The 22,240-nt window shown below is 44.7% G+C and overlaps 1 protein-coding gene across 2 annotated transcripts in view; it reads right to left on the bottom strand.

The window, feature by feature from the left end:
• Positions 1-22,240, bottom strand: part of APBB1IP (amyloid beta precursor protein binding family B member 1 interacting protein) — a 257,758-nt gene that overhangs the window by 46,094 nt on the left and 189,424 nt on the right. For both annotated transcript variants that reach the window (XM_073676511.1, XM_073676510.1), the window contains one exon: positions 6,862-6,936. In XM_073676511.1, coding sequence (XP_073532612.1) covers positions 6,862-6,936 — 75 coding nt within the window. The remainder of the gene's footprint in view (positions 1-6,861; positions 6,937-22,240) is intronic.

The raw sequence follows: 22,240 nt of genomic DNA, 5'->3' as shown, positions 1-22,240 counted from the left end.
CCAGCCAGAAGACTCCCCTGCAGTCCATCGTCACCCGGCAACCGTTGGAACTGGTAGCCTTGGATCATGTAAAACTGACCCCAAGCAGAAGTGGCTACGTCTACGCGTTAACCATCGTGGATCATTACTCCCGGTTCTTGGTTGTCGTCCCCGTCAAGGACTTAACGGCTCAAACAGCAGCTAGAGCCTTCCAGCAGCACTTCTGCCGTCCACACGGGTACCCGGACCAAGTGCTGACGGACCAGGGACCTGCCTTTGAAGCGGAGGTCTTTCAGGAATTCTGCAATCTGTATGGCTGCCGGAAGATAAGGACGACACCCTACCATCCGCAGACTAATGGACTTTGTGAAAAAATGAACCAGGTGGTAATGGATCTTCTAAAAACGTTGCCCCTGGAAGAACGCAGTCTGTGGCCTGAAAAGTTGCCCGATCTGGTGGACCTATACAACCACATCCCGGTAGGTTCCACCAACTGTACCCCGGCTTACCTAATGAGGGCAAGACCTGGTAAGTTACCTGTTGACCTGGAAATGGGAGTCCTGACCCCCGAGGACACTTCACCAGAAACAGACTGGGACACAGAGAGGCAGCAGCAGTACCGGAGAGTACAGGAGAGCGTGGAGCGAAGTCTCTGTCAGGCTAGGGAAAGACAAGAGAAAACTTACAACCAGTATGCTCCCGCTGTTCCCCTGGTACCCGGAGAGCAGGTCTTGAAGAGGAAGAGACGGCTCCACAAGTTGGACGACCAGTGGGAGAAGGACCCGTACACCGTACTGCCCTCAAGCCACGAGAACCCGAAGGTCTGTACCATCAGTAAAGACGGAGGGGAAACCACAGCCATTGTATCCCGGGACCACCTGAAGAAGTGTCCCGAACAACTGAGGAACCCTGAAGAGGAACAAGAAGACCATCGACCCGTGGAAGAAAGGGAAGATATGGTTAGTACCGTGCTTGGGGACTTTCCTCAGTCTTGGACTCAAGTCAATGGTGCAGTTGTGGTACCCGTACTCACCTTCCTCCAACCATCATCCCAAGAACCTACGGAGCAACGGGTAGAGCTGGAAGAACAGCCGGTCCAGGAGGCAGAAGACTCCACACAAGCAGAACAGGAGAATCAACCCTCTGCTTATAGTGAGCCTGCCGTACCCCTAGTGAGACAAAGAGCCGGTAGACAGCTGCCCAGTTTACCCTTGACAGCTCCTACACCCTGTAGTTCAGGGCCAGACAGTCAGCTCCGTAGGTCCACTCGGGCCACTAGAGGCCAGTTACCCGCACGCTGGAGAATTTAAAGTGTATAAATTGTTTTATCTATGTTTTTCTGTGTCTTGTTGTTTGTGTATAATTTTGTGTTTCTAGTTATTTTTAGGAAACCTTGGTGGATTTACCGGGAATCCTTGTATATAGTTGGAGCGTAACCCAGGATGGACTAGAGACTGTTAAGGACTCGGGGTAGGACAGACCCCTACCTGGTTACGTCTCCCTGTGTTGGTGAAATGGACACCTTTGCTTTTCTTCAAAGACTGCATCCGGTTGCGGACACGCCGTAACCATCTTATGTGTTTTTCTTATAGTATTGTTATTGTTATACTTTGTTATGTTTTTCTAAATGTGTTTAGTCCCGGAGTACTAAATTTCACTAGGGGGGAATGTGACACCCCAGGGGTCTGGTTGCCACAGTGATAGAGATATTATGTCTGAGAGCAGGTGGGAGGTCCTTTGGTCAGGGATCCTGTGCATGCCACACCTCCTGCCCAGTCTTGGGAGGGGAAGAACTTCCCCTGTATAAACCCGGGGCTGAGGCAGGGTGAGTCAGACAAGGAGAGTGGAGAAGAGAAGCAGCATAGGAAACAGCAGAGTTACAAGGAGTCAGGGGCTGGCAGCTACAGAGCTCGCCCTGACTAAGAAGATTCTTTACCGGACCCGGAGTCCGAGGCTGTGGGGACTAACTCCTACCCAGCAGCAGAATCCGTCGGGCAGGGGATTTCAGGTCCTCTGGCCCAGAAGCCTGAAGGCACGGTCACACGCGTGGGACCAGCACCGCCATCGTGGAGCGGAGGCCATTAGAAGGCCCCGAGTCACCGGCCATACGGGTGAGCACCACACGGTACACTCAGGGACGTGGGCTACTTACATCAGCTTCTAGCAAGGTAGCCAGAAGAGTACAGTCAGTTTGGGAGGCCTACAACTACGCCTGGCCAGGGGAGATCCCATCTGCTCAAAGACTGACCAGGCCCCGTTTGCTAGCAAGTACTCCGGGAGGGTCTGTCGTTGTTACCAGTAAAGACTCTGAACTACACCGTACCGTCTCTGAGTGGTTCCTGCTACCCCCATCATCCACGTCGGCTGCCCTGAGGCCATACCCCTCCCGTTGGGGGTTATACTATCACGCTGCACAATCCTACCACCGGCCTCAGCGGTCTGCCCTGCAGCAGCAGCTTCCTGGCTGCACTCAACGGGTGGCGTAGTCATCAACTATTTACTACTAATAGACTGCCGTCTAGTTTGACTCCCTGGGCACGGACCGGGTCACCGCCACGAGATTACAACCCTCCACGGATCCGGCTCCGGGTAAGCTCCCGCGTGCGCACCGCAGCGCGACACAGGCCCAGGGGCGCGTCACCAACATATGCTCCGGCTCAATATTTTGGTTTTGGTTTAGTTTTTTGTACTTTGCACAAACAGGGGAGTGGCTCCCCTTTTTTGGGGGCTGTTCATTTTGTTTAGCTTTCTATGGGCTGGTGTCTGAACAGTCGGGACACAGGTCCTGATCTGCCCTTATCTATTTTCACATCTACTTACACACAATGAGGTGAAATATTATAAATAGGACCATCCCGATTGGGTACACCTTGTCGCGATGAGATGGCTTTTACATTTTTTTTGATCAAAGCAGTGTTAATTAAGTCCCCTGTGTAATTTATATGTACTATTACTATTTATTTACTTACTGCAGGGTATTTGTTAATTTTGTTTTATCCTAGGTTCTCTTTTCACTAAATTTGTTAAGTACTTTACTTTCTCAATATACAAATTTAGTAGATTCTTGCGCAGACACATGTAGCATAAACCATGCCCAACAGAGTAAGGCAAACATATTTTTTTCAAAAGCTGGTCATCCCATGCCAATCATTTCAGTAACCCCTGTTCACCTCCTATGCAGACGAAGCTACAGGTGCTTCTCACAAAATTCGAATATCATCAAAAAGTTAATTTATTTCAGTTATTCAATACAAAAAGTGAAACTTCTATATTATATAGAGTCATTACAAACAGAGTGATCTATTTCAAGTGTTTATTTCTGTTAATGTTGATGATTATGGCTTACAGCCAATGAAAACACAAGTCATAATCTCAGTAAATTAGAATACTTTATAACAACAGCTTGAAAAATGTTTTTAAAATCCAAAATATTGGCCTACTGAAATGTATGTTCAGTAAGTGCACTCAATACTTGGTCGGGGCTCCTTTTGCATCAATTACTGCATCAATGGAGCGTGGCATGGAGGCGATTAGCCTGTGGCACTGCTGAGGTGTTATGGAAGCCCAGGTTGCTTTGATAGCAGCCTTCAGCTCGTCTGCATTGTTGGGTCTGGTGTCCATCATCTTCCTCTTGACAATACCCCATAGATTCTCTATGGGGTTAAGGTCAGATGAGTTTTCTAGACAATCAAGCACAGTGATACTGTTGTGTGTAAACCAGGTATTGGTACTTTTGGCAGTGTGGACAGGTGCCAAGTCCTGCTGGAGAATGACATTTCCATCTCCAAAAAGCTTGTCGGCAGAGGGAAGCACGAAGTGCTCTAAAATGTCCTGGTAGACGGCTGCACTGACTTTGGTCTTGATAAAACACAGTGGACCTACACCAGCAGATCACATGGCTCCCCAAACCATCACTGATTGTGGAAGCTTCACACTAGACCTCAAGCAGCTTGGATTGTGGCCTCTCCACTCTTCCTCCAGATTCTGGGACCTTGATTTCCAAATGAAATGCAAAATTTACTTTGCGTTTACTTAGTCTCAATGACTGCCTTCTGGGCATCTGTCAAGTCAGCAGTCTTCCCCATGATTGTGGAGCCTACTGAAACAGACTAAGGGACCTTTTTAAATGCTTAGGAAGCCTTTGCAGGTGTTTTTTGTTAATTATTTTAATTTACTGAGATTATGACTTTTATGTTTTCATTGGCTGATAATCATCAACATTAACAGAAATAAACACTTGAAATAGATCACTCTGTTTGTAATGACTCTATATAATATATGAGTTTCACTTTTTATATTGAGGAACTGAAATATATAAACTTTTTGATGATATTCTAATTTAGTGAGAAGCACCTGTATATTTCATGGTTCTTTAAATTTGTGAATACATGGCTCTTAGTGTACATGAGAGACCATTTACCGATGACAAGATGATCTCTAAGCAATGAGGCAAGTCTGTTAGTGAACGCTCCCATCTGAAAAGATGCCTTTATCGCTTGCAGAGAGCTCTATGGGGTTTGTGGCCATTGTGATCTCAAGACTGGGAACTAAGGTCCGGTCTTGATGCATAATTTGTGACGGTGGGTATAACATTTTTTTTTCTTTGTTGTAGCTTATCTGCCAATTTTATTAAAATGGTGCACAATGTTTGATTACATATGCGAAAGTTATTAAAATCTGCGCTTTTTTGGGCTTTTTTTTGTTTTAAATATTGCACGTTAGACTATATATCTGGGGGAAAAAAATCTAGGAAAAAAAGTTAAAACCAAAAAATGTATATACATTTTTGTAAATGATGAATTGGGTGAATACATCTGGGATTGGCTAACCACATCCATATTAACAAAAAGGAAAAGTGGAAAAGAGCTGAAAAATGGCACAAAACAGATAATGAATTAGATAGGGGGGTGGAGGAGAAATATTAAAAAGGAATTATAACAATTAGAAAAAAATTAAATTCAATGATGAATTGGCCGTCAAGTGGTTCATTTTTGGCCGACTAGATGTCTCCCAATGGCAAAAAGTAAAAAAATAGAGTATAAGATGACGATGGAACATAATAGAGGAACATATTAGAGAAAATACATACAACAAAGAGCCTCGGGGCAGCAGCAATGTCATACTAAATGTTCAATGTCATAAAAAGCAAATGCTCTACGTCTCTCTACGTCTACGAAACAAGACGTTGGTTACACATATGCTGGATGGAGAATTCGGTTTGAACCATCCTGCTATATGGGAAACAGAAAACTTGGAAGAAGAACAGAGAAGATCAATAATGTAATTTAGGATCATAAGACATATGCGGAGGCTTTCAAAGAGTATTATTGTCACAAAGGAGGCTGCAAGGAGGTCTCCAAATGTGAGACAGAAATAATAAGGGATTATTTGGCAGGAGTGTAAACAGAAGGGGCGAGGTGAGGGAATTTTCCGCAATTTCTGGAAATAATAGGAAAGATTATCAAAGGTTCAATATGTAAAAATTATGTCAAAGGGCTAAAAGTGAATCTTAAAAGGTCTCAGCTTCATTTTTTTGATAGATGTAATGAAATGACATACACAATTTTTGGGAATGGAAATAGTCAACACACAACAAGGCAATAGATATAATGGAGACGGACCATATGGCTGCCATGAGGCCAATGGAAAGAGGGGACTATTGGGGGTTGTTCAGTCTTTTTTTTTCATACAACTGGACTCGTCATAGTCTAAAAATAAAAACAAACATATACGTGCCTACTGACCTCTTGTTGTTCCTCTCGACTGCTGCTTGAATTTCCTGCCCATCTCCTTGCTTCCTTAGTCACCGCTGTGGCCACTGATTGGCTGCAGCGGTCACGCAACATGACGAGTTTTGCATTATTGAGGTACATGAGCAGAGGAGTTGTGCATTTATTGGGGTACATGATCCAAGAAGATATACATTTTTTAGGGTACATAAGCAGAGAAGATTCACATTATTGGGGTATGTGAGCAGAGGAGATTTGCATTATTGGGGTACATGAGCAGAGGAGTTTTGCATTATTGGGTTACATGAGCAGAGACGATTTACATTATTGGGGTATGTGAGCAGAGAAGTTTTGCATTATTGGGGTACATGAGCAGAGAAGATTTACATTATTTGGGTGCATGAGCAGAGAAGTTTTGCATTATTGGGGTACATGAGCAGAGAAGATTTACATTATTGGGGTACGTGAGCAGAGAAGGTTTATATTATTGAGGTACATGATCAGATTAGTTGCGCATTATTGGAGTACGTGAGGAGAGAAGATTTACATTATTGGGGTACATGAGCAGAGGAGTTTTGCATTATTGGGGTACATGAGCAGAGAAGATTTACATTATTGGGGTACATGAGCAGAGAAGGATTATATTATTGAGGTACATGAGCAGAGGAGTTGTGCATTTGGGTACGTGAGCAGAGAAGATTTACATTATTGGGGTTCGTGAGCAGAGGAGTTTTGCATTGTTGGGGTACGTGAGCAGAGAAGATTTACATTATTGGGGTACGTGAGCAGAGAAGATTTACATTATTGGGGTACATGAGCAGAGGAGTTTTGCATTGTTGGGGTACGTGAGCAGAGAAGATTTACATTATTGGGGTATGTGAGCAGATGAGTTTTGCATTGTTGGGGTACATGAGCAAAGGAGTTTTGCATTATTGGGGTACATGAGCAGAGACCTTATTGATCACTAGAAAAAAGAACATTTTTTGCTTAGAGATCCTGAGATCTTGGCCGCATTGAATGACCACCATATTCAGGATCGGCATGACACTGATCCTAAACACTGTCGTATGCATTTTTGCTTTTCTTTTTTTTCCACAACAAAAAAAGAACAATCACCAAGTCATTCATAAAATAATTTATTATTTCTTCTTACCTCTAGCAATGAGACTTTATTTTTCTCATTCATGTCTTTCACATCTGCACTTCCTTTCCTGGCCATGTAGAAATTCTGAAAAACAAAAACAAAGGGGAAAAGAAAAAGTGAGGGTCATAGTACAACATGTACAGTATGTGTAGTACATAATATACATAACGTATAGTCCTATCTCCCAATCCAGCATGGGAACTCCCCAACTTTACCTGGGAACACCCCCAAACTGAGAGGCACCAAATACTTTTTGGTGGTATCTACATAATCCCTGCCACTATTTAGCTTGGAATGGTCCCAAATTATCCAGGATTGTATTTGAAAAATTAGGACAGTAATAGCAACTGAACTGTTGGCAAATGTTTGATGCACAAATTGATGTTCCTGCATAAATATAAAGGCCATAATGATGTCACAGTAGGGGAATAATGGACATGGGGCATTCACAAAATCAAGATATGATTCCAAATGATGTTACAGGACATAAAAGATATGATGTCAGACTAGAGGATAATATATCCAGTGATATCACAGATATACAGTGGGTACGGGAAGTATTCAGACCTCTTTAAATTTTTCACTCTTTGTTTCATTGCAGCCATTTGGTAAATTCTAAAAAGTTCATTTTTTTTCTCATTAAAGTACACTCTGCACCCCATCTTGACTGAAAAAAAACAGAAATGTAGAAATTTTTGCCAATTTATTAAAAAAGATAAACTGAAATATTACATGGTCATAAGTATTCAGACCTTTTGCTCAGACACTCATATTTAAGTCACATTCTGTCCATTTCCTTGTGATCCTCCTTGAGATGGTTCTACTCCTTCATTGGAGTCCAGCTGTGTTTAATTAAACTGATAGGATTTGATTTGGAAAGGTACACACCTATCTATACAAGACCTCACAGCTCACAGTGCATGTCAGACCAAATGAGAATCATGAGCTCAAAGGAACTGCCCAAGGAGCTCATAGACAGAGTTGTGGCAAGGCACATATCCGGCCAAGGTTACAAAAGAATTTCTGCATTACTCAAGGTTCCTAAGAGCACAGTGGTCTCCGTAATCCTTAAATGGAAGAAGTTCGAGACCACCAGAAGTCTTCCTAGACCTGGCCGTCCAGCCAAACTAAGCAATCGTGGGAGAAGAGCCTTGGTGAGAGAGTTAAAGAAGAACCCCAAGATCACTGTGGATGAGCTCCAGAGATGCAGTAGGGAGATGGGAGAAAGTTACACAAAGTCAACTATCACTGCAGCCCTCCACCAGTCGGGCCTTTATGGCAGAGTGGCCCGACGGAAGCCTCTCCTCAGTGCAAGACATATGAAAGCCCGCATAGAGTTTGCTCAAAAACACATGAAGGGCTCCCAGACTATGAGATATAAGATTCTCTGGTCTGATGAGACGAATATAGAACTTTTTGGTGATAATTCTAAGCGGTATGTGTGGAGAAAACCATGCACTGCTCATCCCTTGCCCAATACAATCCCAACAGTGAAACATGGTGGTGGCAGCATCATGCTATGGGGGTGTTTTTCAGCTGCACGGACATAATGATTGGTTGCAATTGAAGGAAACATGAATGCGGCCAAGTACAGAGATATCCTGGATGAAAACCTCTTCCAGAGTGCTCTGGACCTCAGACTTGGCCGAAGGTTCACCTTCCAACAAGACAATGACCCTAAGCACACAGCTAAAATAACAAAGGAGTGGTTTCAGAACAGCTCTGTGACCATTCTTGACTGGCGCAGCCAGAGCCCTAACCTAAACCCAATTGAGCATCTCTGGAGAGAACGGAAAATGGCTGTCCACCAACGTTCACCATCCAACCTGATGGAACTGGAGAGGATCTGCAAGCAAGAATGGCAGAGGATCCCCAAATCCACATGTGAAAAACTTGTTGCATCATTCCCAAGAAGACTCATGGCTGTACTAGCTCAAAAGGGTGCTTCTACTCAATACTGAGCAAAGGGTCTGAATATTTATGACCATGTGATATTTCAGTTTTTCTTTTTTAATAAATTTGCAAACATTTCTACATTTCTGTTTTTTTCAGTCAAGAGGAGGTGCAGAGTGTACTTTAATGAGAAAAAATGAACTTTTTAGAATTTACCAAATGGCTGCAATGAAACAAAGATTGAAAAATAATTTAAAGGGGTCTGAATACTTTCCATACCCACTATAGTTCAAAGATTATGTACAGTATAATTTATGCACAAAGTGATGTCACAGCACAACAATGATGCATATGAGGTCACAGTACAATAATGCACATAATGATGTCACATCATAACAATAATGCACAATGATGTCACAGCACAACAATGATGCAAATGATGTCACAGCATAACAATGATGCAGTTGATGTCACAGCAAAAGATTGATGCACAATGATGTCACAGCACAACAATGATGCACATGTCACAGCACAAGAATAATGCACAATGATGTCACAGCACAACAATGATGCACATGATGTCACAGCACAACAATAATGAACAATGATGTCACAGCACAACAATGATGAACATGTCACAGCACAAGAATAATGCACAATGATGTCACAGCACAACAATGATGCACATGATGTCACAGCACAAGAATAATGCACAATGATGTCACAGCACAACAATAATGCACAATGATGTCACAGCACAAAAATGATGCACATGATGTCACAGCACAACAATGATGCACATGATGTCACAGCACAAGAATAATGCACAATGATGTCACAGTACAACAATGCCCATGATTTCACAGCACAACAATGATGCACATAATGTCACAGCACAACAATGCAAATAATGATGTCACACCACAATAATGCACATGATGTCACAGCAGAATAATGCACAATGATGTCACAGCCCAACAATAATACACAATGATGTCACAGCACAAGAATAATGCACATGATGTCACAGCACAAGAATAATGCACATGATGTCAGAGCACAACAATGATGCACAATGATGTCACAGCACAACAATGATGAACAATGATGTCACAGCAGAACAATGATGAACAATGATGTCACAGCACAATACTTATGCACAATGATGTCACAGTACAACAATAAAGAACAATGATGTCACAGCACAACAATGATGCACAATGATGTCACAGCACAACAATGATGCACATGATGTCACAGCACAATGATGCACATGATGTCACAGCACAAGAATAATGCACAATGATGTCACAGCACAACAATGATGCACATGATGTCACAGCACAAGAATAATGCACAATGATGTCACAGCACAACAATGATGCACATGATGTCACAGCACAACAATGATGCACAATTATGTCACAGCACAACAATGCACATGATGTCACAGCACAACAATGATGCACATGATGTCACAGCACAAGAATAATGCACAATGATGTCACAGCACAACAATGATGCACATGATGTCACAGCACAAGAATAATGCACAATGATGTCACAGCACAACAATGATGCACAATGATGTCACAGCACAAGAATAATGCACAATGATGTCACAGCGCAACAATGATGCACATGATGTCACAGCACAACAATAATGCACAATGATGTCACAGCACAACAATGCACATGATGTCACAGCACAACAATGATGAACATGATGTCACAGCACAAGAATAATGCACAATGATGTCACAGCACAACAATGATGCACATTGATGTCACAGCACAACTATAATGCACAATGATGTGACAGCACAACAATGCACATGATGTCACAGCACAACAATGATGCACATGATGTCACAGCACAACAATGATGCACATGATGTCACAGCATAACAATGATGCACAATGATGTCACAGCACAAGAATAATGCACAATGATGTCACAGCACAACAATGATGCACAATGATGTCAGCACAACAATGATGCACATAATGTCACATCACAACAATAATGCACAATGTTGTCACAGCACAACAATGCACATGATGTCACAGCACAACAATGATGCACATGATGTCACAGCACAACAATGATGCACAATGATGTCACAGCCCAACAATAATACACAATGATGTCACAGCACAAGAATAATGCACATGATGTCACAGCACAAGAATAATGCACATTATGTCAGAGCACAACAATGATGCACAATGATGTCACAGCAAACAATGATGCACAATGATGTCACAGCCCAACAATGATGAACAATGATGTCACAGTACAACAATAATGCACAATGATGTCACAGCACAACAGTTATGCACAATGATGTCACAGTACAACAATAATGCACAATGATGTCACAGCACAACAATGATGCACATGATGTCACAGCACAACAATGATGCACAATTATGTCACAGCACAACAATGCACATGATGTCACAGCACAACAATGATGCACATGATGTCACAGCACAAGAATAATGCACAATGATGTCACAGCACAACAATGATGCACATGATGTCACAGCACAACAATGATGCACAATGATGTCACAGCACAACAATGATGCACAATGATGTCACAGCACAAGAATAATGCACAATGATGTCACAGCGAACAATGATGCACAATGATGTTACAGCACAACAATGATGAACAATGATGTCACAGCACAACAATGATGAACAATGATGTCACAGCACAACAGTTATGCACAATGATGTCATAGTGCAACAATAATGAACAATGATGTCACAGCACAATAATGATGCACAATGATGTCACAGCACAACAATGATGCACATTGATGTCACAGCACAACAATAATGCACAATGATGTCACAGCACAACAATGCACATGATGTCACAGCACAAGAATAATGCACATGATGTCACAGCACAAGAATAATGCACAATGATGTCACAGCACAACAATAATGAACAATGATGTCACAGCACAACAATGATGCACAATGATGTCACAGCACAACAATGATGTACATGATGTCACAGCACAATAATGATGCACAATGATGTCACAGCACAATAATGCACATGATGTCACAGCACAACTATGATGAACATGATGTCACAGCACAAGAATGATGCACAAAGATGTCACATCACAACAATGATGCACAATGATGTCACAGCACAACAATGATGCACATTGATGTCACAGCACAACAATAATGCACAATGTTGTCACAGCCCAACAAGGCACATGATGTCACAGCACAACAATGATGCACATGAAGTCACAGCACAACAATGATGCACATGATGTCACAGCACAACAATGATGCACAATGATGTCACAGCACAACAATGATGCACAATGATGTCACAGCACAATAATGATGCACATGATGTCACAGCACAACAATGATGCACATGATGTCACAGCACAACAATGATGCACAATGTCACAGCACAAGAATAATGCACAATGATGTCACAGCACAACAATGATGCACAATGATGTCAGCACAACAATGCTGCACATGATGTCACATCACAACAATAATGCACAATGATGTCACAGCACAACAATGCACATGATGTCACAGCACAATGATGAACATGATGTCACAGCACAAGAATAATGCACAATGATGTCACAGCACAACAATGATGCACAATGATGTCACAGTTCAACAATGATGCACATTGATGTCACAGCACAACAATAATGCACAATGATGTCACAGCACAACAATGCACATGATGTCACAGCACAACAATGATGCACATGATGTCACAGCACAACAATGATGCACAATGATGTCACAGCACAACAATAATGAACAATAATGTCACAGCACAAGAATAATGCACAATGATGTCACAGCACAACAATAATGCACAATGATGTCACAGCACAACAATAATGAACAATGATGTAACAGCAAAACAATAATGCACAATGATGTCACAGCACAACAATGATGCACAATGATGTCACAGCAAAACAATGATGCACAATGATGTCACAGCACAAGAATGATGCACAATGATGTCACAGTACAACAATGATGCACAATGATGTCACAGCACAAGAATAATGCACAATGATGTCACAGCACAACAATGATGCACATTAATGTCACCGCACAACAATAATGCACAATGATGTCACAACACAACAATGCACATGATGTCACAGCACAACTATGATGAACATGATGTCACAGCACAAGAATAATGCACAATGATGTCACAGCACAACAATGATGCACATGATGTCACAGCACAACAATGACGCACAATGATGTCACAGCACAACAATGATGCACATGATGTCACAGCACAACAATGACGCACAATGATGTCACAGCACAACAATGATGCACAATGATGTCACAGCACAACAATGACGCACAATGATGTCACAGCACAACAATGATGCACATGATGTCACAGCACAACAATGACGCACAATGATGTCACAGCACAAGAATAATGCACAATGATGTCACAGCACAACAATGATGCACAATGATATCACAGCACAACAATGATACACATGATGTCACAGCACAATGATGCACAATGATGTCACAGCACAACAATGCACATGATGTCACAGCACAACAATGATGCACATGATGTCACAGCACAAGAATGATGCACAATGATGTCACAGCACAACAATAATGCACATGATATCACATCACAACAATAATGAACAATGATGTCACAGCACAACAATAATGCACAATGATGTCACAGCACAACAATAATGCACAATGATGTCACAGCACAACAATGATGCACATGATGTCACAGCACAACAATGATGCACATGATGTCACAGCACAACAATGATGCACAATGATGTCACAGCACAACAATGATGCACAATGATGTCAGCACAACAATGATGCACATGATGTCACATCACAACAATAATGCACAATGATGTCACAGCACAACAATGCACATGATGTCACAGCACAACAATGATGCACATGATGTCACAGCACAACAATGATGCACAATGATGTCACAGCACAACAATAATGCACATGATATCACATCACAACAATAATGAACAATGTTGTCACAGCACAACAATAATGCACAATGATGTCACAGCACAACAATGATGCACATAATGTCACAGCACAACAATGATGCACATGATGTCACAGCACAAGAATGATGCACAATGATGTCACAGCACAACAATAATGCACATGATATCACATCACAACAATAATGAACAATGATGTCACAGCACAATAATGCACAATGATGTCACAGCACAACAATGATGCACATGATGTCACAGCACAACAATGATGCACATGATGTCACAGCACAACAATGATGCACAATGATGTCACAGCACAACAATGATGCACAATGATGTCAGCACAACAATGATGCACATGATGTCACATCACAACAATAATGCACAATGATGTCACAGCACAACAATGCACATGATGTCACAGCACAACAATGATGCACATGATGTCACAGCACAACAATGATGCACAATGATGTCACAGCACAACAATAATGCACATGATATCACATCACAACAATAATGAACAATGATGTCACAGCACAACAATAATGCACAATGATGTCACAGCACAACAATGATGCACATGATGTCACAGCACAACAATGATGCACATGATGTCACAGCACAACAATGATGCACAATGATGTCACAGCACAACAATGATGCACAATGAAGTTGACGCGCCCCCTGGGCCGTGTGCTGTGCAGGGGGAATACCCGGAACCGGATCGCTGGGGGTTGTAGTTCTCCATGGCGGTGACCCGGTCCGTGCCCAGGGTGGTCAAACCAGTGGCAGTCTAAATGTTGTAATAAGTGTCCGACTACGCCACCCGTGGATTGCGGTCAGTGGGGACCGCCGCTGCGCTGCCGACCGCTGAGGCTGGTGTTGGTTGCGTAGCCGAGTATGGGATAACTCCCCACGGGAGGAGTATTAACTCAGGGCAGCTAATGTGAGAGATGATGGGAGTGATGGTGTGAGCGTCCCAGTATTAATGGTGCTGGTGCAGCGAGGAATCACAGAGACGTGCAGTTGCAGTTTTCAATGCTTTACTCACAGTTCTTTATCAGGTCACTTGTGCGCAGTTAGGACCGCCCGAGTCATGCTGCGTCCACCAGGCAAGGGACTCGACCAACTCCTAGGCAATTCCAGAGTGTGGCACAGAACTCCCTTCTCTTTCCTTTCTCTGGCCGTCCCCACCAGTGACCCACCTTTGTCCAGCTCCCTCGGGCCTTCTGTTGGCGAAACCTTTCTCCGGCTTCCCTGACCCTATACGGTATGCCTTTCTGGTGGATGTAGTGAGGGGTCGCACCAAGATGTGGTAACAACCTCCGGTCTTTGGCTGAGGAATCTGTTGCCTCCACCAATTTGGGTTCCGGTACCCTGTTCTGCCAACCCTTCACCCAGTATCTCCTCTGGGCATATGGGGTTCCTTCTGCCTTCGTGTCTCTGGGCCTTTCTCTGTGTTCCTTGCTTCCTTTCTCCTCTGTTCCAGTTCCTTTCTTACTTTCCTTTCCGTTCCTTCTCCTCTCTCTCTCTGCTGTTTCTGGCCTCCACTCCAGGCCTGCCTCTGGAGCTGGGCCCAGACTGAGCCACAGCTCCCTGTCAGCCCTCTCTGGCTGAAGTCCTGTCTTCTTCTCCTCCTCTCTGAACTGACCACTGATCTAAGATGGTGCCCACCTTTTATACCTTCTTCTAACACCCGAGCCCAGGTGACTAGCAACCAATGGGCTCCTACCTATGCCCAGAGACCCACCCCTATCTGCTCCTACACCACTGGGTTTTCCTCCCCCTCCCCACTCCAGCCAGGAACAGATGCTGTCGTGCCTGCACTTCTGTCTAGTGGGAGCACCGTTGAGCTGTCCCTCGGAAATGGGGTGTGTGTGGTGCATGCAGCTTACCGAGCCCTAGCCCACACTCCATCCTTACCCGGGAGTGGAATATCACACCTCTGGTTCGAGGTGCAATACCCCTGTAGCAGCCGAGTCCTCGGGGTGCTACATCCCCCCCTGGTAAATCACAGCACGTCCTCGGGCTGGAATAGAATAAAAACATTTTAAACATGCAAACATTTTTAAAGTGCACTTGCATATAAGACATTAACTATAAACTCATCCCTTTATGGGAGGTACTCTTTTCTTAGAACGTTACTGTTACTCTTTTGCTTTTCTTTAACATTCTTCTGTCACTAGCTACGGTCAAAACTACCGGAACTCTTTTAGCATATAAAACATCACAGGTAACATTTGCATTATTGTTCTAGCAGCATATAAAACTTTTCAACATAAAACTTTTTCAAGTAAAACATTCTTCAAAAACACATTCTTGACCTCTGGCCACCGTGCAACTTGCGACCAGGTAAAGGTGCAACAGTCCAGTTGATCCATCTTGAGGTAGACGTTGCAGTTTTTGTATAAAACCAGTAGGGGGCGCTTTAAGAAGCGCAACTATATACAAGGGTATGGCCGCTCTCAGTCCTCGGCCAGTGGGAATAGGGGAATGGCTGCTCACAGTCCTCAGCCGGGTTAGGGATTAGGGGCAATTTTAAACAGTCAACAGTTCACTTATTTGTCCCAACGGGGACCACACTTCAATCAGCAACAGTTCTTATACCCGTACGGGTAACTATGTACAGTTCCACTTTACCGTTTACTGGTAACGGTGTCCTCCTCGCTCTTCCGGGTAGTCTTCAGGTCCGTCCGGGCCCTCTTGGCACTCGGCCTTGCGACCAGGCCGGTGGTCGCTGGTTGGTCGCGCCCGGGGGTGGCACCGCCAAGGTAGGGGGCGCTGGTGAGGCAGCGGCGCCCGGGTGTGCTGGGCCCTGCGTCCCGGCCTGTGACGTCTCCTGCTTTACGGCGCCCGGGTTCAGAGGGCACAACGCGGGGCGGGGCGTGATGACGGTTCTTGCTGCCTGAGGCCTAGCTTGCGGCAGTGGAGGCGTGGTGTCAGGTACGGTCCCCTGGGCTTCGGGTCCCGCAACGGAGGGTGAGGGCAGGCTGGTGTTCCCAGGGCTTGGGGTGGTGGCGTCCCCATTACTGCCTCGGTCTCCGTGGCCTCCTCCGCGGCGTCGTCTGCAGCTGCCGGTCCCTCTTCTCCGCGCCCAGCGGTAAGCACTCTGCCCTGTCCCGGTGGGGTCCTCCACTGGCTGCCTTCGTGCTGCCGGGCCATCTCCTCTCTCCACCCGGCAAACACATCCCGCTGCGCCCGGACCATCCTCCTGTTCAGGTCTTCCAGCGCTGCGCGCGCACTGCCCGGGTCTCTAGGCAGCTGGGCCAGCAATTCTGTCAGGCTGCAAGGTGGCTCCGCTTGCAGCAGGCTGCGGGCCAGGGTGCTGGTGGAGTTCTCTGCTCCCTACATCTCCGGGTGCAGCAGGTCCAGACTGATCCAGGCCGCACCCAGCCCCTCAGTTTTCTTTCCTATCCGCCCCCATGGGGGTTGGTCTTGGGGGCATCTGCTGACAATCACCTTCAGGGGCAGCCCCCCCACGTCGATGGACATCCCCACTGCTGCATTCATTACTGGTGGGGGCGGACTCCTCCTTTGGCGCCATTCTGGGACCTGGCCCACGATGGGAGGCGGCTTCCTGCTGTCTTTTGGTGCGCACATAATGGCGTCCGCTCTGCCAGGGCGGGAAAAACTGATGAAGATGGCGGGAAACGGTCCAAAATGGCGTCTGATGGCGGGAATCGGCTCCGGATGGCGGGAAACGACTCCGGACGGCGGGAAACTTCTGGAAATGGCGGGAGACTTCCTTTTAAGGTACATGTGCAGTTTTTTTCAGGCACGCAATACCCGCTTGTGGCGGGTTGGTAATGATCCTGCCGACTACGCCAAAGTTGACGCGCCCCCTGGGCCTGTGCTGTGCAGGGGAACCCGGAACCGGGCCTGTTGTAGGATGCTGGGGGTTGTAGTCTCCGTGTGGCGGTGACCCGGTCCGTGCCCAGGGTGGTCAAACCAGTGGCAGTCTATTTGTATTGTAATAAGTGTCCGACTACGCCACCCGTGGATTGCGGTCAGTGGGGACCGCCGCTGCGCTGCAGACCGCTGAGGCTGATGTTGTTTGCGCAGCTGAGTATGGGATGACTCCACACGGGAGAAGTATTGCCTCAGGGCAGCTAATGTGGATGATGGTGGTGATGGTGTGAGTGTCCCAGTACTGATGGTGCTGGTGCGGCGAGGAACCACAGAGACGTGCAGTTGCAGTTTTCAATGCTTTACTCACAGTTCTTTATCAGGTCACTTGTGCGCAGTTAGGACCGCCCGAGTCATGCTGTGTCCACCAGGCAAGGGACTCGACCAACTCCCAGGCAATTCCAGAGTGTGGCACAGAACTCCCTTCTCTTTCCTTTCTCTGGCCGTCCCCACCAGTGACCCACCTTTGTCCAGCTCCCTCGGGCCTTCTGTTGGTGAAACCTTTCTCCGGTTTCCCTGACCCTATACGGTATGCCTTTCTGGTGGATGTAGTGAGGGGTCGCACCAAGATGTGGTAACAACCTCCGGTCTTTGGCTGAGGAATCTGTTGCCTCCACCAATTTGGGTTCCGGTACCCTGTTCTGCCAACCCTTCACCCTGTATCTCCTCTGGGCATATGGGGTTCCTTCTGTCCTCGTGTCTCTGGGCCTTTCTCTGTGTTCCTTGCTTCCTTTCTCCTCTGTTCCAGTTCCTTTCTTACTTTCCTTTCCGTTCCTTCTCCTCTCTCTCTCTGCTGTTTCTGGCCTCCACTCCAGGCCTGCCTCTGGAGCTGGGCCCAGACTGAGCCACAGCTCCCTGTCAGCCCTCTCTGGCTGAAGTCCTGTCTTCTTCTCCTCCTCTCTGAACTGACCACTGATCTAAGATGGTGCCCACCTTTTATACCTTCTTCTAACACCCGAGCCCAGGTGACTAGCAACCAATGGGCTCCTACCTATGCCCAGAGACCCACCCCTATCTGCTCCTACACCACTGGGTTTTCCTCCCCCTCCCCACTCCAGCCAGGAACAGATGCTGTCGTGCCTGCACTTCTGTCTAGTGGGAGCACCGTTGAGCTGTCCCTCGGAAATGGGGTGTGTGTGGTGCATGCAGCTTACCGAGCCCTAGCCCACACTCCATCCTTACCCGGGAGTGGAATATCACACCTCTGGTTCGAGGTGCAATACCCCTGTAGCAGCCGAGTCCTCGGGGTGCTACAATGTCACAGCACAATAATGATGCACATGATGTCATAGCACAACAATGATGCACATGATGTCACAGCACAACAATGATGCACAATGATGTCACAGCACAACAATGATGCACAATGATGTCAGCACAATGATGCACATGATGTCACATCACAACAATAATGCACAATGATGTCACAGCACAACAATGCACATGGTGTCACAGCACAAGAATAATGCACAATGATGTCACAGCACAACAATGATGCACAATGATGTCACAGCACAACAATGATGCACATTGATGTCACAGCACAACAATAATGCACAATGATATCACAGCACAACAATGCACATGATGTCACAGCACAACAATGATGCACATGATGTCACAGCACAACAATGATGCACATGATGTCACAGCACAACATTGATGCACAATGATGTCACAGCACAACAATGATGCACAATGATGTCACAGCACAACAATGATGCACATGATGTCACAGCACAACAATGATGCACAGTGATGTCACAGCACAACAATGCACATGATGTTACAGCACAACAATGATGCACATAATGTCACAGCACAAGAATAATGCATAATGATGTCACAGCAGAACAATAATGCTCATGATATCACAGCACAACAATAATGAACAAAGATGTCACAGCACAACAATAATGCACAATGATGTCACAGCACAACAATGATGCACAATGATGTCACAGCAAAACAATGATGCACAATGATGTCACAGCACAAGAATGATGCTCAATGATGTCACAGTACAACAATGATGTCACAGCACAAGAATAATGCACAATGATGTCACAGCACAACAATGATGCACAATGATGTCACAGCACAACAATGATGCACATTGATGTCACCGCACAACAATAATGCACAATGATGTCACAGTACAACAATGCACATGATGTCACAGCACAACAATGATGCACATGATGTCACAGCACAACAATGATGCACATGATGTCACAGCACAACAATGACGCACAATGATGTCACAGCACAAGAATAATGCACAATGATGTCACAGCACAACAATGATGCACAATGATATCACAGCACAACAATGATGCACATGATGTCACAGCACAATGATGCACAATGATGTCACAGCACAACAATAATGCACAATGATGTCACAGCACAACAATGATGCACATGATGTCACAGCACAATGATGCACAATGATGTCACAGCACAACAACAATGCACATGATGTCACAGCACAACAATGATGCACAATGATGTCAGCACAACAATGATGCACATGATGTCACATCACAACAATAATGCACAATGATGTCACAGCACAACAATGCACATGATATCACAGCACAACAATGATGCACATGAGGTCACAGCACAACAATGATGCACAATGATGTCACAGCACAACAATAATGCACATGATATCACATCACAACAATAATGAACAATGATGTCACAGCACAACAATAATGCACAATGATGTCACAGCACAACAATAATGCACAATGATGTCACAGCACAACAATGATGCACATGATGTCACAGCACAACAATGATGCACATGATGTCACAGCACAACAATGATGCACAATGATGTCACAGCACAACAATGATGCACAATGATGTCACAGCACAATAATGATGCACATGATGTCATAGCACAACAATGATGCACATGATGTCACAGCACAACAATGATGCACAATGATGTCACAGGACAACAATGATGCACAATGTCAGCACAACAATGATGCACATGATGTCACATCACAACAATAATGCACAATGATGTCACAGCACAACAATGCACATGGTGTCACAGCACAACAATGATGAACATGATGTCACAGCACAAGAATAATGCACAATGATGTCACAGCACAACAATGATGCACAATGATGTCACAGCACAACAATGATGCACAATGATGTCACAGCACAACAATGATGCACATTGATGTCACAGCACAACAATAATGCACATGATGTCACAGCACAACAATGCACATGATGTCACAGCACAACAATGATGCACATGATGTCACAGCACAACAATGATGCACATGATGTCACAGCACAACAATGATGCACAATGATGTCACAGCACAAGAATAATGCACAATGATGTCACAGCACAACAATGATGCACAATGATGTCACAGCACAACAATGATGCACATGATGTCACAGCACAACAATGATGCACAGTGATGTCACAGCACAACAATGCACATGATGTTACAGCACAACAATGATGCACATAATGTCACAGCACTAGAATAATGCACAATGATGTCACAGCAGAACAATAATGCTCATGATATCACAGCACAACAATAATGAACAAAGATGTCACAGCACAACAATAATGCACAATGATGTCACAGCACAACAATGATGCACAATGATGTCACAGCAAAACAATGATGCACAATGATGTCACAGCACAACAATAATGAACAATGATGTCACAGCACAAGAATGATGCTCAATGATGTCACAGCACAACAATGATGTCACAGCACAAGAATAATGCACAATGATGTCACAGCCCAACAATGATGCACAATGATGTCACAGCACAACAATGATGCACATTGATGTCACCGCACAACAATAATGCACAATGATGTCACAGTACAACAATGCACATGATGTCACATCACAACAATGACGCACAATGATGTCACAGCACAAGAATAATGCACAATGATGTCACAGCACAACAATGATGCACAATGATATCACAGCACAACAATGATGCACATGATGTCACAGCACAATGATGCACAATGATGTCACAGCACAACAATGCACATGATGTCACAGCACAACAATGATGCACATGATGTCACAGCACAAGTATGATGCACAATGATGTCACAGCACAACAATAATGCACATGATATCACAGCACAACAGTAATGCACAATGATGTCACAGCACAACAATGATGCACAATGATGTCGCAGCACAACAATAATGAACAATGATGTCGCAGCACAACAATAATGAACAATGATGTCACAGCACAACAATGATGCACAATGATGTCACAGCACAACATTGATGCGCCTGATGTCTCAGCACAACAATGACGCACAATGATGTCACAGCACAACAATGATGCACAATGATGTCACAGGACAACAATGATGCACAATGTCAGCACAACAATGATGCACATGATGTCACATCACAACAATAATGCACAATGATGTCACAGCACAACAATGCACATGGTGTCACAGCACAACAATGATGAACATGA

Source organism: Phyllobates terribilis, unplaced genomic scaffold (assembly GCF_046119375.1).
Source record: "Phyllobates terribilis strain yellow unplaced genomic scaffold, ASM4611937v1 Scaffold_4__5_contigs__length_816908805, whole genome shotgun sequence".
NCBI classification, from domain to species: domain Eukaryota; kingdom Metazoa; phylum Chordata; class Amphibia; order Anura; family Dendrobatidae; genus Phyllobates; species Phyllobates terribilis.
Note: the sequence above shows the minus strand (reverse complement) of the source record. Positions and strands in the feature narration are given on the sequence as shown.